Source organism: Schistocerca serialis, chromosome 12, assembly GCF_023864345.2.
Source record: "Schistocerca serialis cubense isolate TAMUIC-IGC-003099 chromosome 12, iqSchSeri2.2, whole genome shotgun sequence".
Lineage (NCBI taxonomy): Eukaryota > Metazoa > Arthropoda > Insecta > Orthoptera > Acrididae > Schistocerca > Schistocerca serialis.
The window spans coordinates 30,904,599-30,918,987 of record NC_064649.1 but is presented as its reverse complement, the minus strand read 5'-3'; the positions used below and the strand labels follow the sequence as shown (position 1 = coordinate 30,918,987).

Genomic DNA, 14,389 nt, shown 5'->3' with positions numbered 1-14,389 from the left:
CGGCCATCCTGATTCAGGTTTCCCGTAATTTCCTTAAATCGCTCCAGGTAAATGCCGGGTTGGTTCCTTTGAAAGGGCACGGCCGACTTCCCTTCCCATCCTTCCATCATCCGATGAGACCAACGACCTCGCTGTTTGGTCTCCTCCCTCCAAACAACCCAACCCACCCCCATAATTTAAGTGATATAAATTGATTCACTTAGTCATTCTTCTTGTGCAAATCGATCAGTGGGTGTTTTTATGGTTTTGTCGAGTTTTAATTTTAGGGAGTTCCATTTTTCTTTTCTTCAGATGTTGTGTATGGATCAGTGTTTTCATGAATGAATTCTTAGATTTTCCTGCCCAAAATCTTCTGTGGTGTTTTGGTGTTTGTATTTTCGCACACGTTATCATCGATGTTACAGTTGCCATGTTGGATACGCTCGAAAAAAAGAAAAGGGCTCGGCATGGTGATGACATTGGTTAAATCAGACAGCTGATATCCATCTCCAGTACCCACTTTATTTAGGAGTCTTTCTTGTATGAGGTTTTGCATTTACTTTAGTTGCATATAGCTGTGATGGCTACAGCTGCAATGTCGTGAAGACAATTTTTTGGTTAAATTTTAATGTATCGATATCGCACTTTCAGGCAATATAGCACAACCAAACACATAAGAATAGGGCGTCTCGTGGATAGATCTTTAATGCGCAGTATTGAAACCGCAAATTTGAGAAATAAGCAAATATCAATACGAAATCCACCAAATACGACACGATAGCTCCAGAAACTGTGAAATCGGGAGTACGCTGTACGATGTGCTTTTGTTAGGCAATCTGACCACAGCACGGATGATCTCATTAGCCAGTTACAGCGAGCATAGTATTCCGCCCCCCCCCCCCCACATACACACACAAATTAAAATACATACAGTAAAGAAATAAGTAGTGCTATGGCTTCATATATAATTTTGGTTCTACTTTCTTTAGTCGCAGATGTTGTTAGGATGGTATGTAAGGCGACATCTTAAATTGAAACGAATGAAGCAGTGACGTAACTACTCTTGTTTGCGAGAACTATATGACTCTTTTATTCCGAATATGTCGTGGTTTTCATATCGCGATTCACAAAGGTATGGTACTGCTTGGGCGTAACGACGGAACTTAATCCTAAAACATTACAGAGGGCAGCAGTGTGACGTTGTTAGTAAACCATCGCAAATTTTTCTATTCAGCATTTTATCCCAAGGAAATCATAATTTATACACCACTGGCCATTAAAATTGCGACACCAAGAAGAAATGCAGATGATAAACGGGTGTTCATTGGACAAATATACTAGAACTGACATGTGATAACATTTTCACGCAATTTGGGTGCATAGATCCTGAGAAATCAATACCCAGAACAACCTCCTCTGGCCGTAATAACGGCCTTGATGCGCCTGGGCATTGAGTCAAATAGAGCTTGGATGGCGTGTACAGGTACAGCTGCCCATGCAGCTTCAGCACGATACCACAGTTCATATAGGGTAGTGGCTGGCGTATTATGACGAGCCAGTTGCTCGGCCACCATTGACCATACGTTTTCAATTGGTGAGAGATCCGGAGAATGTGCTGGCCAGGGTAGCAGTCGAACATTTTCTGTATCCAGAAAGGCCCGTACAGGACCTGCAACCCTCCCAGGGGGTCCAAAACTCTTCTGTGGATACGTGCGTAGCGAGCACGGGACCCCGAGCTAATGTGGCCTTCCTTCCTTTCCGGGCTGCATAGCTTCCCTTTCCGCATCCTTCCCTATCCCCCATCTTCGCCCCTCCTCCCCTCATCTCTGGCTCTTTCCTTCCCTTTCTCCCCCTCTGGTAGTATGGTTTGTGCCTACGTCCGGAGACGGACGCTCGTAAATGTACCGCATTCTTCGCCTTCTCTGCTTGTATGTCTTCATCCTTCCTTTGTCCTTCTCTTTTCCTTACCTCTTCTCTTTACCCTTTTCTCCGCTGCGGCGTTTGAGACCCCTCTTCTTTCCTTTCCCTTTCTTTGTTTTTCCCTTTCTCTTTCTTCCTCCCTGTGCGTGTCTGAAGGCCAACTCACGCATTTTTTGTGCGTAGCCAGTGACGGGGTAACGCGTAATTCCCCGCCCCGGGTAGACAGGTTGGACACGTACGTACCCCCTGGTAACGGCCAGGCCCAGGGAGGGGTGATTACCCGAGCTGATACCTTCCGCAAGTGCCGATTGGTCCCTCCGTCCGTTTGTCGGGAGGTGTGACCTGAGGTGTGAACAATCACCTAAGGCGGGAGTGCCCTCAGAGAGGGCCCCCACAAGGGAGGAGCGCGCCATCGGAGACGCCAGTTATCATGGGGGATTCTTCCGCAATGGTTTCCTCACCTTCCACTATGTCTGCTCACAAGCGTAAGTTCACTGAGTCTCAGCCACAGACAGTTCTTCCATCGTTGCCACAGTTCCTTGTTGGTTCTCGGTCTGACGAAGGTCACGACTTCTCCACGGTCAACCCTTTCATTATTCAAAAAGGTGTCGACGCAATTGCAGGTCCTGTAAAGTCTTGTTCCAGATTACGGAATGGCACCTTGTTGTTAGAAACAGTCAGTGCCCTCCAGGCACCAAAATTTCTGCGTACTTCACTGCTCCACACCTTCCCTGTCCAGGTTGAAGCGCACCGCACTTTAAATTCCTCGCGTGGAGTCGTTTATACACGCTCCCTCGATGGATTGTCTGACGAAGAAATTCAGCACTACCTGTCTGACCAGGGTGTAACGGTAGTTCATAGAGTTATGAAAAGGGTTGACACGAACATCATTCCAACCCGCACTGTCTTCTTGACATTTGGCAAAGTTCAACTCCCATCCAAAATCAAAGCTGGCTATGAGATAATTTCCATTCGCCCTTATGTCCCAAACCCTACACATTGCTATCGGTGTCAGCGGTTCAATCACACCAGTCAGTCCTGTTCCAATCAGGCCAAATGTGTTACGTGTGCCAAGGATGCCCATGAGGGTGCTTGTCCACCTCCATCCCCTCTCTGCATCAACTGTATGGGTGATCACGCTGCTTTGAGATTGCCCCGTTTTTAAAGACGGAAAGCTCATCCAGGAAATCAGAGTGAAGGAAAAGGTGTCGACCTTTGCTGCTCGAAAATTATTCGCCAGTCGACAGCCCACCGTGCCTCAGACAGGAAAATACAGCACTGTCCTTGCTTCTCCTTGGCCAACAAAGGAGGTGGCCATGCAGACTTGCGACCTCACCTTCAGTGCCACGATCGTCAGATCGGCCAGCGCAAAGATCGCCCGTTCAACCTCATCACTTTCGCCTGCCAACTCTATGGCTCACCCTTCATCGGGTTCTGCTAAATCTCGAGCCCAAAAGTCAGACACCAAGACTTCGAAAAAAGAGCATACTCGTGAAGATTTTTTACGTACCCCAACTTCACAACCATTGGTTCCTGCTTCATCTAAACATATTTCCAAGAAGGCTACTAAGAAGCCCAGTTCATCTCCTCCGCCAAGGCCTGTCCCATCTACAGCACCACCTGGCGGAAATCGCCCTCGGTCGTCTTCTGTGTCGCCGAGGCACACTGCTGGCGGCCAATCAACCGGCCGATCGCTGGTGGCAGGAGCTGCTCCTGAACAACCTATGGATCAGGATCTTCTGCCTTCGGCTGAATGCCATTCCATGCTGTCGGCCGCAAGCTCTGAGCAGTTGTTGAGTTGAAAGCAACCTTGGTCACATTCCTCCATTTTCTGTTCATCCTATGTCCATTATCCACTGGAATATCCGCGGCATTCGAGCCAATCGGGATGAATTGGCGATCCTCTTATGATCCTACTCGCCGGTCGTCTTCTGTCTTCAGGAAACAAAGCTGCGTCCCCATGACCGCTTTGTTCTCCCCCCATTTTCAGTCCGTCCGATTTGATCTCCCCTCTGTTGAAGGCACTCCAGCCCACGGAGGACTCATGATTCTGCTCCATGATACTCTCCATTATCACCCAATCCCCTTAAACACTTCCTTCCAAGCTGTCGCCGTCCGTCTTTCCCTTTCTGGATACACGTTCTCTCTTTGTACGGTATACATTCCTTCGTCTACACCACTGGCACGAGCTGATCTCCTTCATCTTCTTGGTCAGCTTCCACCCCCCTATTTGCTGGTTGGGGACTTCAATGCCCACCACCCGCTTTGGGGATCTCCACATCCTTGTCCACGTGGCTCACTATTGCTAGACGTCTTCCACCAAGCGGATCTAGTCTGCCTCAACACTGGGGTCCCCACATTTTTGTCTGCCTCCACGGCAAATTTATCTCATTTGGACCTTGCGGTCGGTACTGTTCCGCTAGCTCGGCGCTTCGAATGGTTCGCCCTTGATGATACACACTCGAGTGACCACTTTCCGTGTGTCCTTAGACTGCAGCCTCAACTGCCATATATGCGCCCGCGACGCTGGAAGTTTGCCCAAGCCGATTGGACACTTTTTTCGTCTCTAGCGACATTCGATGACCGTTACTTTCCCAGCGTCGACGATGAGGTCACTCATATTACCGACGTTATTCTTACAGCTGCGGAACGTTCAATACCACGCACCTCCGAATTGCCCCGGCGCCCCCCAGTTCCTTGGTGGAACGCGGCATGCCGTGACGCAATACGTGAGCGGCGACGTGCTCTTCGCGTTTTCCGCCACCATCCTACTTTGGCCAACTGTATCCGTTATAAGCAGTTCCGTGCGCGATGCCGTCGTATCATCCGCGATAGCAAGAAGGCAAGCTGGAAATTCTTTATTAGCTCATTTAACACCTTCACTCCCTCCTCGGAAGTTTGGAGTCGGCTTCGACGGTTCTCAGGCGCGCCTAGTTTCTCCCCGGTCTCTGGGCTCACTGTCGCGAATGATACCTTAGTGGACCCCGTCGCAATTTCTAACTCATTGGGTCAGCACTTTGCTGAGATTTCGAGCTCTTCAAATTACCCGCCAGCATTTCTCCCGAAGAAACGTGCAGCGGAAGTGCGACATCTTGCTTTCTCCTCTCAAAATCGCGAAAGCTACAATACTGTTTTCTCCATGCGGGAACTCCAACATGCACTCTCTTCTTCTCGCTCCTCCGCCCCAGGACCGGATGGTATCCACGTCCAAATGTTGCTGCATTTATCAACCCATAGTCTGCGTTACCTCCTTCGCCTTTATAATCGAATTTGAACCGACAGTACTTTTCCCAGACGATGGCGGGAAGCTATCGTCGTTCCTGTTCCGAAACCTGGAAAGGACAAACATCTCCCCTCTAGCTATCGCCCCATTTCTCTCACGAGTAGTGTCTGTAAGGTTTTGGAGCGTATGGTGAATTACCGTTTAGCTTGGTGGCTGGAATCCCGCAGTCTTTTAACACTTGCCCAATGCGGATTCCGAAAGCATCGTTCTGCAGTTGACCATCTTGTTGCTCTCTCCACGTATATCATGAACAATTTTCTCCGGAAACGCCAAACAGTAGCAATATTTTTTGATCTGGAGAGAGCATACGATACCTGTTGGAGGACAGGCATCCTCCACACACTGTTCTCTTGTGGCTTTCGAGGCCGGCTACCCCTTTTTCTTCGCGAATTTATGGCAGAGCGCACATTTAGGGTGCGGGTGAACACTATTCTCTCCCGTACTTTCTCCCAAGAAAACGGGGTACCCCAGGGCTCCGTGCTGAATGGTGTACTGTTTGCCATTGCCATAAATCCTGTGGTGTCACCGCCAGACACCACACTTGCTAGGTGGTAGCTTTTAAATCGGCCGCGGTCCGGTAGTATAAGTCGGACCCGCGTGTCGCCACTGTCAGTGATCGCAGACCGAGCGCCACCACACGGCCGGTCTAGAGAGACGTACTAGCACTCGCCCGAGTTGTACAGCCGACTTTGCTAGCGACGCCACACTGACAAATACGCTCTCATTTGCCGAGACGATTGTTAGCATAGCCTTCAGCTAAGTCAATTGCTACGACCTAGCAAGGCGCCATCACCAAGTTATATTGAGATGATAATACTGTATCAACAAGACCAATGTTCACCAATTGTGGATTAAAGTTAAGTATTCCAGCAGCTACGTACTTTTCTTTATAGAATTCATTACGTATCCTGTTTCAGACCTCACGCCAGCCTGTGTGAGTTTAAGCGCGTGCCTTTCGGCTTCCTCTCATTGTGTCTAGGCTGTCTTTCCTAGACACAACAAATCCAATTATGGATTGTCTCCTTCCTGATGTCTCTGTCTCCCTCATTGTGGACGATTTTGCGATCTACTACAGCTCTCAACGGACCAGCCTTCTTGAACGACGTCTTCAAGGATGTCTCGATCGCCTCCACTCTTGGAGCATTGAAACCGGCTTCCGTTTTTCTCCCAGTAAGACCGTTTGTGTTAATTTTTGGCGACGTAAGGAGTTTCTTCCACCCTCCTTACATCTAGGATCTATCAACATTACGTTTTCAGACGTCGCTAAATTCTTGGGTCTTATGTTTGACAGAAAACTGTGCTGGTCCTCCCACGTTTCCTATCTTCCGGCTCGCTGTCTGCGATCCCTCAACACCCTCCGTGGTCCTTCTCCGCCTCTATCGCGCCTTAGTGCGCTCGAAATTGGACTACTCGGCCGTCTATTCTTCGGCGTCTCGACTCTATTCACCACCGTGGATTACGTTTAGTGTCTGGAGCTTTTTACACCAGCCCTGTGGAAAGCCTTTATGCTGAGACTGCTGAACCTCCGCTGTCCAATCGGCGATCATTCCTTCCGAGTCGTTATGCTAGCCATCTGTCTTCCATGCCTGCTAATCCAGCCCATGACATTTTTTTCGACGCCTCCTTTGATGTAGGGTATGCAGGCCGCCCCTCCTCCCTACTACCACCGGGAGTCCGCTTCCGTCAACTGCTTCATTCTCTTTCCTTCTGCTTTCCTAAAACCTTCTTGACAACTTGGGGTACAGCACCGCCTTGGCTCCGTCCCCAGATCTGCCTGCTCCGTGACCTTTGTCGGTTTCCCAAGGATGGTACCCCTTCACTTGTTTATCATCGGGCATTTGCTGCTCTATGTGCACAAATGACGGAAGCCACATTTATTTACACCGATGGCTCGAAAACGTCGTTAGGTGTAGGGAGTGCCTATATTGTTGGCGACACCCCAAATCACTTTCGGCTTCCCGACCAGTGTTCGGTTTATACTGCGGAGCTTTACGCTGTTCTCCAGGCTGTCCACTACATCCGCCGCCATCAGCGGATACAGTTCGTTATCTGCTCAGATTCTCTCAGCTCTCTCCTCAGTCTCCAAGCTCTTTACCCTGTGCACCCTCTGGTCCACCGGATTCAGGACTGTCTGCGCTTGCTCCACCTGGGGGGCGTCTCGGTGGCGTTCCTCTGGCTCTCGGGACACGTTGGTATTTGTGGAAATGAGGCAGCCGATATAGCAGCCAAGGCTGTGGTCTCTCTTCTTCGGCCAGCTATTCCATCGATTCCCTTCACCGATCTACGGAGCGTTTTGTGTCGTCGTGTTCTTTTATGGCACGCACATTGGTCGACACTTCCCCGTAATAAATTGCGGGACGCGAATGCTTTTCCTTGTGCTTGGACCTCTTCCTCCCGAACGCGTCGTCGGGAGGAGGTAATTTTAACTAGACTCCGGATAGCGCACTGTCTTTTTAGCCATCGACATCGTTCAAGCAGCGATCCTCCCCCACTCTGTCCCCACTGCTCTCGGCTGTGGGCGGTAAGACACCTTTTTACTCCGTTACGCGCCCGTCTACAGCTGTCGCCTGATATATCGTCAATTTTAGCAGATGACACGCGCTCGGCCGATCGCGTTCTCGAGTTTATTAGTGCCAGTGAAATGACGTCAGTCATTTGAAGCTTTTTTAGGGGACAACCAACTCCTTTCTGTAGTGGATGTTTAAGCCTTCCTTCTCCTTTTAGTTTCTCCAATTTTTTGAGTTTCGTTCCCATTGCTGCTGGTTTCCATTTTCGGTTTTTTACTGTTTCCTAAGTCACGGGCTGGGCGCTAATGACCACAGTTTTGCGCCCTAAAACCAAAAAAAAAAAAAGGACCTGCAACATGCGGTAGTGAATTATCCTGCTGAAATGTAGGGCTTTGCAGGGATCGAATGGAGGGTAGAGCCATGGGTCGTAACACATGTGAAATGTAACCACAGCTACGGTCTCCGAGCTGATAATCCACGCTGCAGCAAACGTCGTCGAACTGTTCGTGCAGATGGTTGTTGTCTTGCAAACGTCCCCATCTGCCGACTCAGGCATCGATGTGGCTGCACGATCCGTTACAGCCATGCGGATAAGATACCTGTCATCTCGACTGCTAGTGATACGAGGCCGTTGGGATACAGCACGGCGTTCCGTATTACGCTCCTGAATCCACCGATTCCATATTCTGCTAACAGTCATTGCATCTCGACCAACGCGAGCAGCAATGTCGCGATGCGATAAACGGCAATCGCGATAGGCTACAATCCGACCTTTATCAAAGTCGGAAACGTGATGATACGCATTGCTCCTCCTTACGAGGCATCACAACAACGTTTCACCAGGCAACGCCGGTCAACTGCTGTTTGTTGTGAGAAATCGGTTGGAAACTTTCCTCGTGTCAGCACGTTGTAGGTGTCGCCACCGGCGCCAACCTTGTGTGAATGCTCTGAAAAGCTAATCATTTGCATATCAGAGTATCTTCTTCCTGTCGGTTAAATTTCGCGTCTGTAGCACGTCATCTTCGTGGTGTAGCAATTTTAATGGACAGTAGTGTAATACAAATTTGTTCATTCTTCCAGGCAAAACTTAAATATTTTAATCTGTTTTTATTTTATTTATTCACTGATATTTTTTTGTGTACTTGCTGACTGTGGAAGTATTTGCAGGATACTCCCATCGTGGGCTGATCGCGTTCTGTGCTGCTACAGTTGTGGGCTTTGCTGGCGGCCTGCTCTTCACAGGTAACTGAAAATATCCTACTTCATATATTTTCAAGTGGATGTTTTATGAAATTTTGAATGAGCGTCCCAATTATATTAGTACCTGTAAACCATCAATCCCATTTCTCTTCCAAGAATCGATCTTCTGTGTATGAAATTGTTTCAAACGTGTTGCAAATCAGTTAATGTGATAAACGTTTGACGTTATGTAAACGAGAAAAAGTTCAGAACAGGTTTCAAATTGTGTGTAATGTTGGCTGGAAGACGCTAAGTGCTCTGATTCTAAAATACCTGAAGATTAGATACTGGGTATTTGAGCACCATAAATCGCGTTGGCCAAGCCATCAAAACGGCTCCTAACTGTAATAGCTCTCTAACTGTGTTACACCTTTAACGAAAGATTATAGGCCTTTGAGTGGATTATGACAGCATTTTCAAATTTAGCCGGCCGGTGTGGCCGTGCGGTTCTAGGCGCTTCGGTCTGGAACCGTGTGACCGCTACTGTCGCAGGTTAGAATCCTGCCTCGGGCATGGTTGTATGTGATGTCCTTAGGTTAGTTAGGTTTAAGTAGTTCTAAGTTCTAGGGGACTAATGACCACAGATGGTAAGCCCCATAGTGCTCAGAGCCATTTGAACCATTTCAAATTTAAATTCGGTCCATAATTATGTAAAATATTGAAAATGAGGTTTTTGTCGCCTCTGGAAGCCATTAGATAGGCAACTTACAGTTCGGACCATGTACTGGACTATCCATTTAGTAATATTGCTATTGACAGGTGGCTGTAAGCAGGGGAGGAGTTCTCTTGGCTACTCACAAGGATAAGGCCTCAGACACGGCGAACCGATTCGGCCGCTCATGTGTACATCTAAAATCAAAGATGTGTATATGCAGACTGAATTGACCAATGAAAATTCTACCAAGGCCAGAATTCGAACCCGGGTCGCCTGCTCACTAGGCAGATGTGCTAACCACTACACCACCCTTGCTCAGTGGCTATGCACAAATGCACGAACTACTGTATAGGCCTCCCTCCTCAGTTTTGCTTCAGTATCCCCGACCCCACCTCTCCCTCTCCCTCTCCCTCTCCCTCTCATGACGAGCAGCCGTCTCAAATTGACGGGATCAATACAAAATTTATCATAGTATATCAGGTCTACAAACGAAAATTTCATAGAAATTGAGGAAAGAAAGTTTCACGAACTACTGCTCTTGTACCCATAAGGTGAAAGCTGTTGAACGAAAGCGCCGCTGGTGCAGCGATCAAAGGCATCAGGCTGGAGGACAGAGAACATGTCTTCAGTTCCCAAATGCAGTCTGCAGCTTTTCTTACATGTATATTTTTTTCTGTGTCGAAATTGGAGGATTAATAAGGCAGGTAAATAATACCGTACTAATAATAAAACCGTAAATCCGACGTGTCTGGTATGTTTGTTTGTTTGGACACACTAATCTTCAAAACTGTTAGACGATTTTTCATAGCATTTTTACAGGTAACTTGAGCGTAGGCTTTATTTTGTAAAAATTGGATCACAGAAAAGAGATAGAATAATTTAAAGTTTCAACGCCGCTGCAATGTGGAGGTTACGTGCAAACCGGTGACAAGTGAAATAATAGGTACAGAGGACTTTCAAGATATAACATGTTTATTGGCTGATCAACAGTTTAACCCAAATGGCACAGTATTTACCGAAAAATTTTGTGCAAGTGTCTCTTATTCACAAGTCATAAAAATCCATTACACAATACCTTTCTAATTGAATTAGGTGCAAACAAGAACTTCTTATAACTTCTCTACTAACTGTAATTGCTTTAATAATAAAAGGTAAAATCAGTTCCATTTGACAAGGGCACTTTAATAATAAAGGTGAAATAAGTTTCTTTTGAACTGAATACACAAGTTACAAATACATTACAAAAGCCTTTCTTATTGAATTACTTGCAAACAAGAACTTCCTATAACTTCGATCTTACTGTAACCACTTCAATAATAAAAGGTAAATATACAAGTAGTATAGCAAACGGAACAGATGCCTTGGCGTCCCAATGCAGAGGAAACTTAACTTAATGCAAGATCCCCACTCACTGCAACCTGAAGAACTCAGTGGCCGCCGTATCGGTTGCCATTTTCCCGGCGGACAAAAGAACCTCCGTTCCCTCTGGTACTGGTCGGCCAAGACATCATACTCCGGACATCGATTTAGACATGGACTAGGCGCCCGCTGCAACAGAAAAGCACAAACACACAGCCACAGCCAAAAGAAACAATGTTAACAGCCCCAGAATATAGTAAGAAAAAATTCTGCAACGATAGATCACATCAAGACAAAGGCAAATTAAAAATGGTTAAAAGCATTAACTGTAGACTTCAATTTTCAAAATATGTAAAACTGCCCCAGCACAGACTAGTTTTAAAAGGGCAACGATAATACAAGGCATAATATTATTACACCAGTACGTCGCAGTTCCAATACAATATTGACACTCATAAGAAAAGGTAGAAGCTAGCGGTAACACGGGTAGGCCCGATTGCAAAACTAGAAGCTTGAATGTCTACTTCTTCAATAGACTCCACTAGGCAAAATGAATAACACATTGCTCAGCGTCCTGTGTAGAAGACTATGGCCCAGTCACGCCTCAAGAACTTGCAATAACAGGCCCGCTTCCGCATTCCGAGCCACACACACCAGTCAAATCCAGCTAATTCCACGCATACATAAGTTTCACTCTCTGAGGAGCGACACGTACCGGCCGTTACGAAGCCAAAACCCAGTCTGCCCACCAGCACCACCACTGGCCAACGAGGCAAAGATAAGCAACTCCAGAGGGAAACAATCGATCAGGGTGAATCGAACGGAGAAAGCACTGGCGCCGGCGCCTCCCCACATACCAGCCGCATAGAGAAACATGTTGTATCTTTGGAAAAAGCTGTCAACGTTTTGATGTTTGAACTGCATAATATTTGCGAAAATGATTTTATTGGTTGAAATGTTCTACATAATACTATTCAACGTAATGAATACAGTGTTTATACTAAACGTCAACGTGTTTAATGCATACTTCCATACCAATTTTATTAAATGCGAAAGTTGCTGTGTTACATATTCGCGACGAAACTGCTGAACTGGTTTTCGTGAAATTTTGTATGGAGAAAGCTTGAACCCTGAGTATGAACATGGAGTAGTTTAGTGGGAGAAGACGGCCCCTGAGAGTGTGAAGTAGGGGATGGATCATCTTTTCCGTTATCGAGCATGAACTATGTGAACAGCGTATTAAATTTGTTATATAATGTCCATTTAGATGCTTCAGTGGCACGGTAGATAGATGCACCCCTCCGCACGCACCACTCTGCTGCGACATTGTGCGTGACGGTGCACTGTTTCGTGCGTTTGGGCAGTGGAGACGTGGGGAAGGGGTGGTGGTGGGGTGGGGGGGGTGGTGGGGGGGAGGATGAATGGTGGGTGAGACAAAAAACCCAGTAGCGGTAGCTAAGCTCGCTGGAACAGGCAAACATGCGAGTCCAGCTACACTATTGCACATACAACAGCTGACTTCCTCACCGTCGCTCATCATAACTAAACTACTGATAAGTGAGCGCAGTCACAAGTAGGCAAATAAATTTCTCGTACAATGGATTAATAAAGAAATAAAATTTTAATTCTTGTCACTTTGAAATTACTCTTTCACCACTCTGTTACATGTCCTTTCCTTCAAACAACTTGTCCTATAAACATTCAATGCTAGTACGAGGTGCAACAATAAAGTAATGACACTGGTGTGAAAAAATGTTGCTTACTGTTTATTCAAGTTTAGTGTTGTCTACTTCAAAGTAGTTCCCTTCTGATTGCACACACTTTTTCCAGCGCTTCTGCCATTGATGGTAACGTTTCTGGAACTCATCTTCTGTAATATCCTCCAAGACCCTCGTCACAGCTTTTTGGACATCTTGTGTTGTTTGAAAATGGTGTCCTTTGACCGCCCTTTTGACTCTTGGAAATAGAAAAAAGTCGCACGGAGCCATATCTGGTGAATAAGGTGGCTGTGGAAGTACTGAAATTTGTTTTGAGGAAAATTGCTGTACTGACGGAGCAGTATAGGATGGCGCATTATCGTGATGCAGAATCCAATTACCAGCAATATTGGCGCGGACACGAAGAACTCTTTTACGAAGTCTTTCTAAAATTTCTTTGTTGTAATATTGGTTAACTGTTTATCCAGGAGGCACCCACTCTTTATGAACAATTCCCTTGGAATCAAAGAAGCGCATAAGCATGCGTTTCACTTTTGAGTTTGACATGCGAACTTGTTTTGGTCTGGGTGATCCCTTTGAGCGCCATTGCGAACTTCGGCGTTTTGTCTCTGGATCGTACTGAAAAAAACAACTTTCATCACCAGTGACAACACGGCTCAACAATTCTGGGTTGATTTCCGTTTGCTCTAACAGATCAGCTGCCACATTTTTCCGAGTTTCTCGCTGTCGTGGTGTGAGATTTTTGGGGACCATTTTTGCACAGATCTTTCTTATACCAATATCTTCAGTTATTTTTAGACGAACCATATGTTGATTGATGTTCAGTCCTTCAGCAATCATTTTCATGGATAATCTTCGATCAGATCGTACGAGTTCATGCACCCTGGCCAAGTTGACATCCGTTCGTGTGGTTGATGGTCGTCCACTGCAGTTTTCATCTTCAACATTCGTTCTGCTTCGCTAAACATTTTATGCCAATAAAAAACTTGAACTCTTGACATAACCTCCTCTCCAAAAGCATTCTGAAGCTTACCGTAAGTTGTCGTCGCGTTTTCACTCAATCTAACGCAAAATGAAATGCCATACCGTTGCGCAATATTATGCGGTTCCATTTCTGTGACGAGAGAGACAAACACGTGTTAACTTACAGCACAACTCACGACTGAGCAGTTAGATCCATGTGCTGCTTGAACTAGAAGCAGCTTATAGACCAAGGTAAAAGATATTGTGCCTACGCAAGTTTGCAGGGTTGCCACATCTTGCGAAGAAAATCAGTCTCATTACTTTATTGTTACACCTCGTAAACTTGCGGCACCAAGAACATCTAATGAATGCAATCTTGGTGCAGCCACATTGTTCCTTCCAAAGATTCGGCGGAAAATAAACTTCATGCACATTTAAAAAGGTTACTTCTTGGGGAATTAATTTTGATGCATACCACACACGCGATATCATCACCTGAAAAATCGGTACTGGAAGTTGATCATGAATTACGCTATGAATCGTTATTGCGTCCTTACAGTCTTACTCCGAATTGTTTTCATTAAATGAGGCTTAAAATTTTGAATCATTACTAACCCAATTTACTTGTCTGCCATTGTTATTACTCCTTATTGATTTACTTACTTTATTGCCCCTCTCATTCCTACCAGTTTCGATACAGAAGAGAAATAATAGTGAATGGAAAGCTACAGGATGCATTTGGGAATTGAACAGTTTCTCTGGTCCC

At 46.2% G+C, this 14,389-nt stretch overlaps 1 protein-coding gene across 1 annotated transcript in view; it reads left to right on the top strand.

Annotated features, from left to right (window-relative positions):
• The window catches only part of LOC126428386 (uncharacterized), a 220,948-nt gene that overhangs the window by 18,343 nt on the left and 188,216 nt on the right, over nt 1–14,389 (top strand). The window contains exon 2 of the mRNA XM_050090311.1: nt 8,857–8,931. Within this exon, the coding sequence (XP_049946268.1) occupies nt 8,857–8,931 (75 nt within the window). The remainder of the gene's footprint in view (nt 1–8,856; nt 8,932–14,389) is intronic.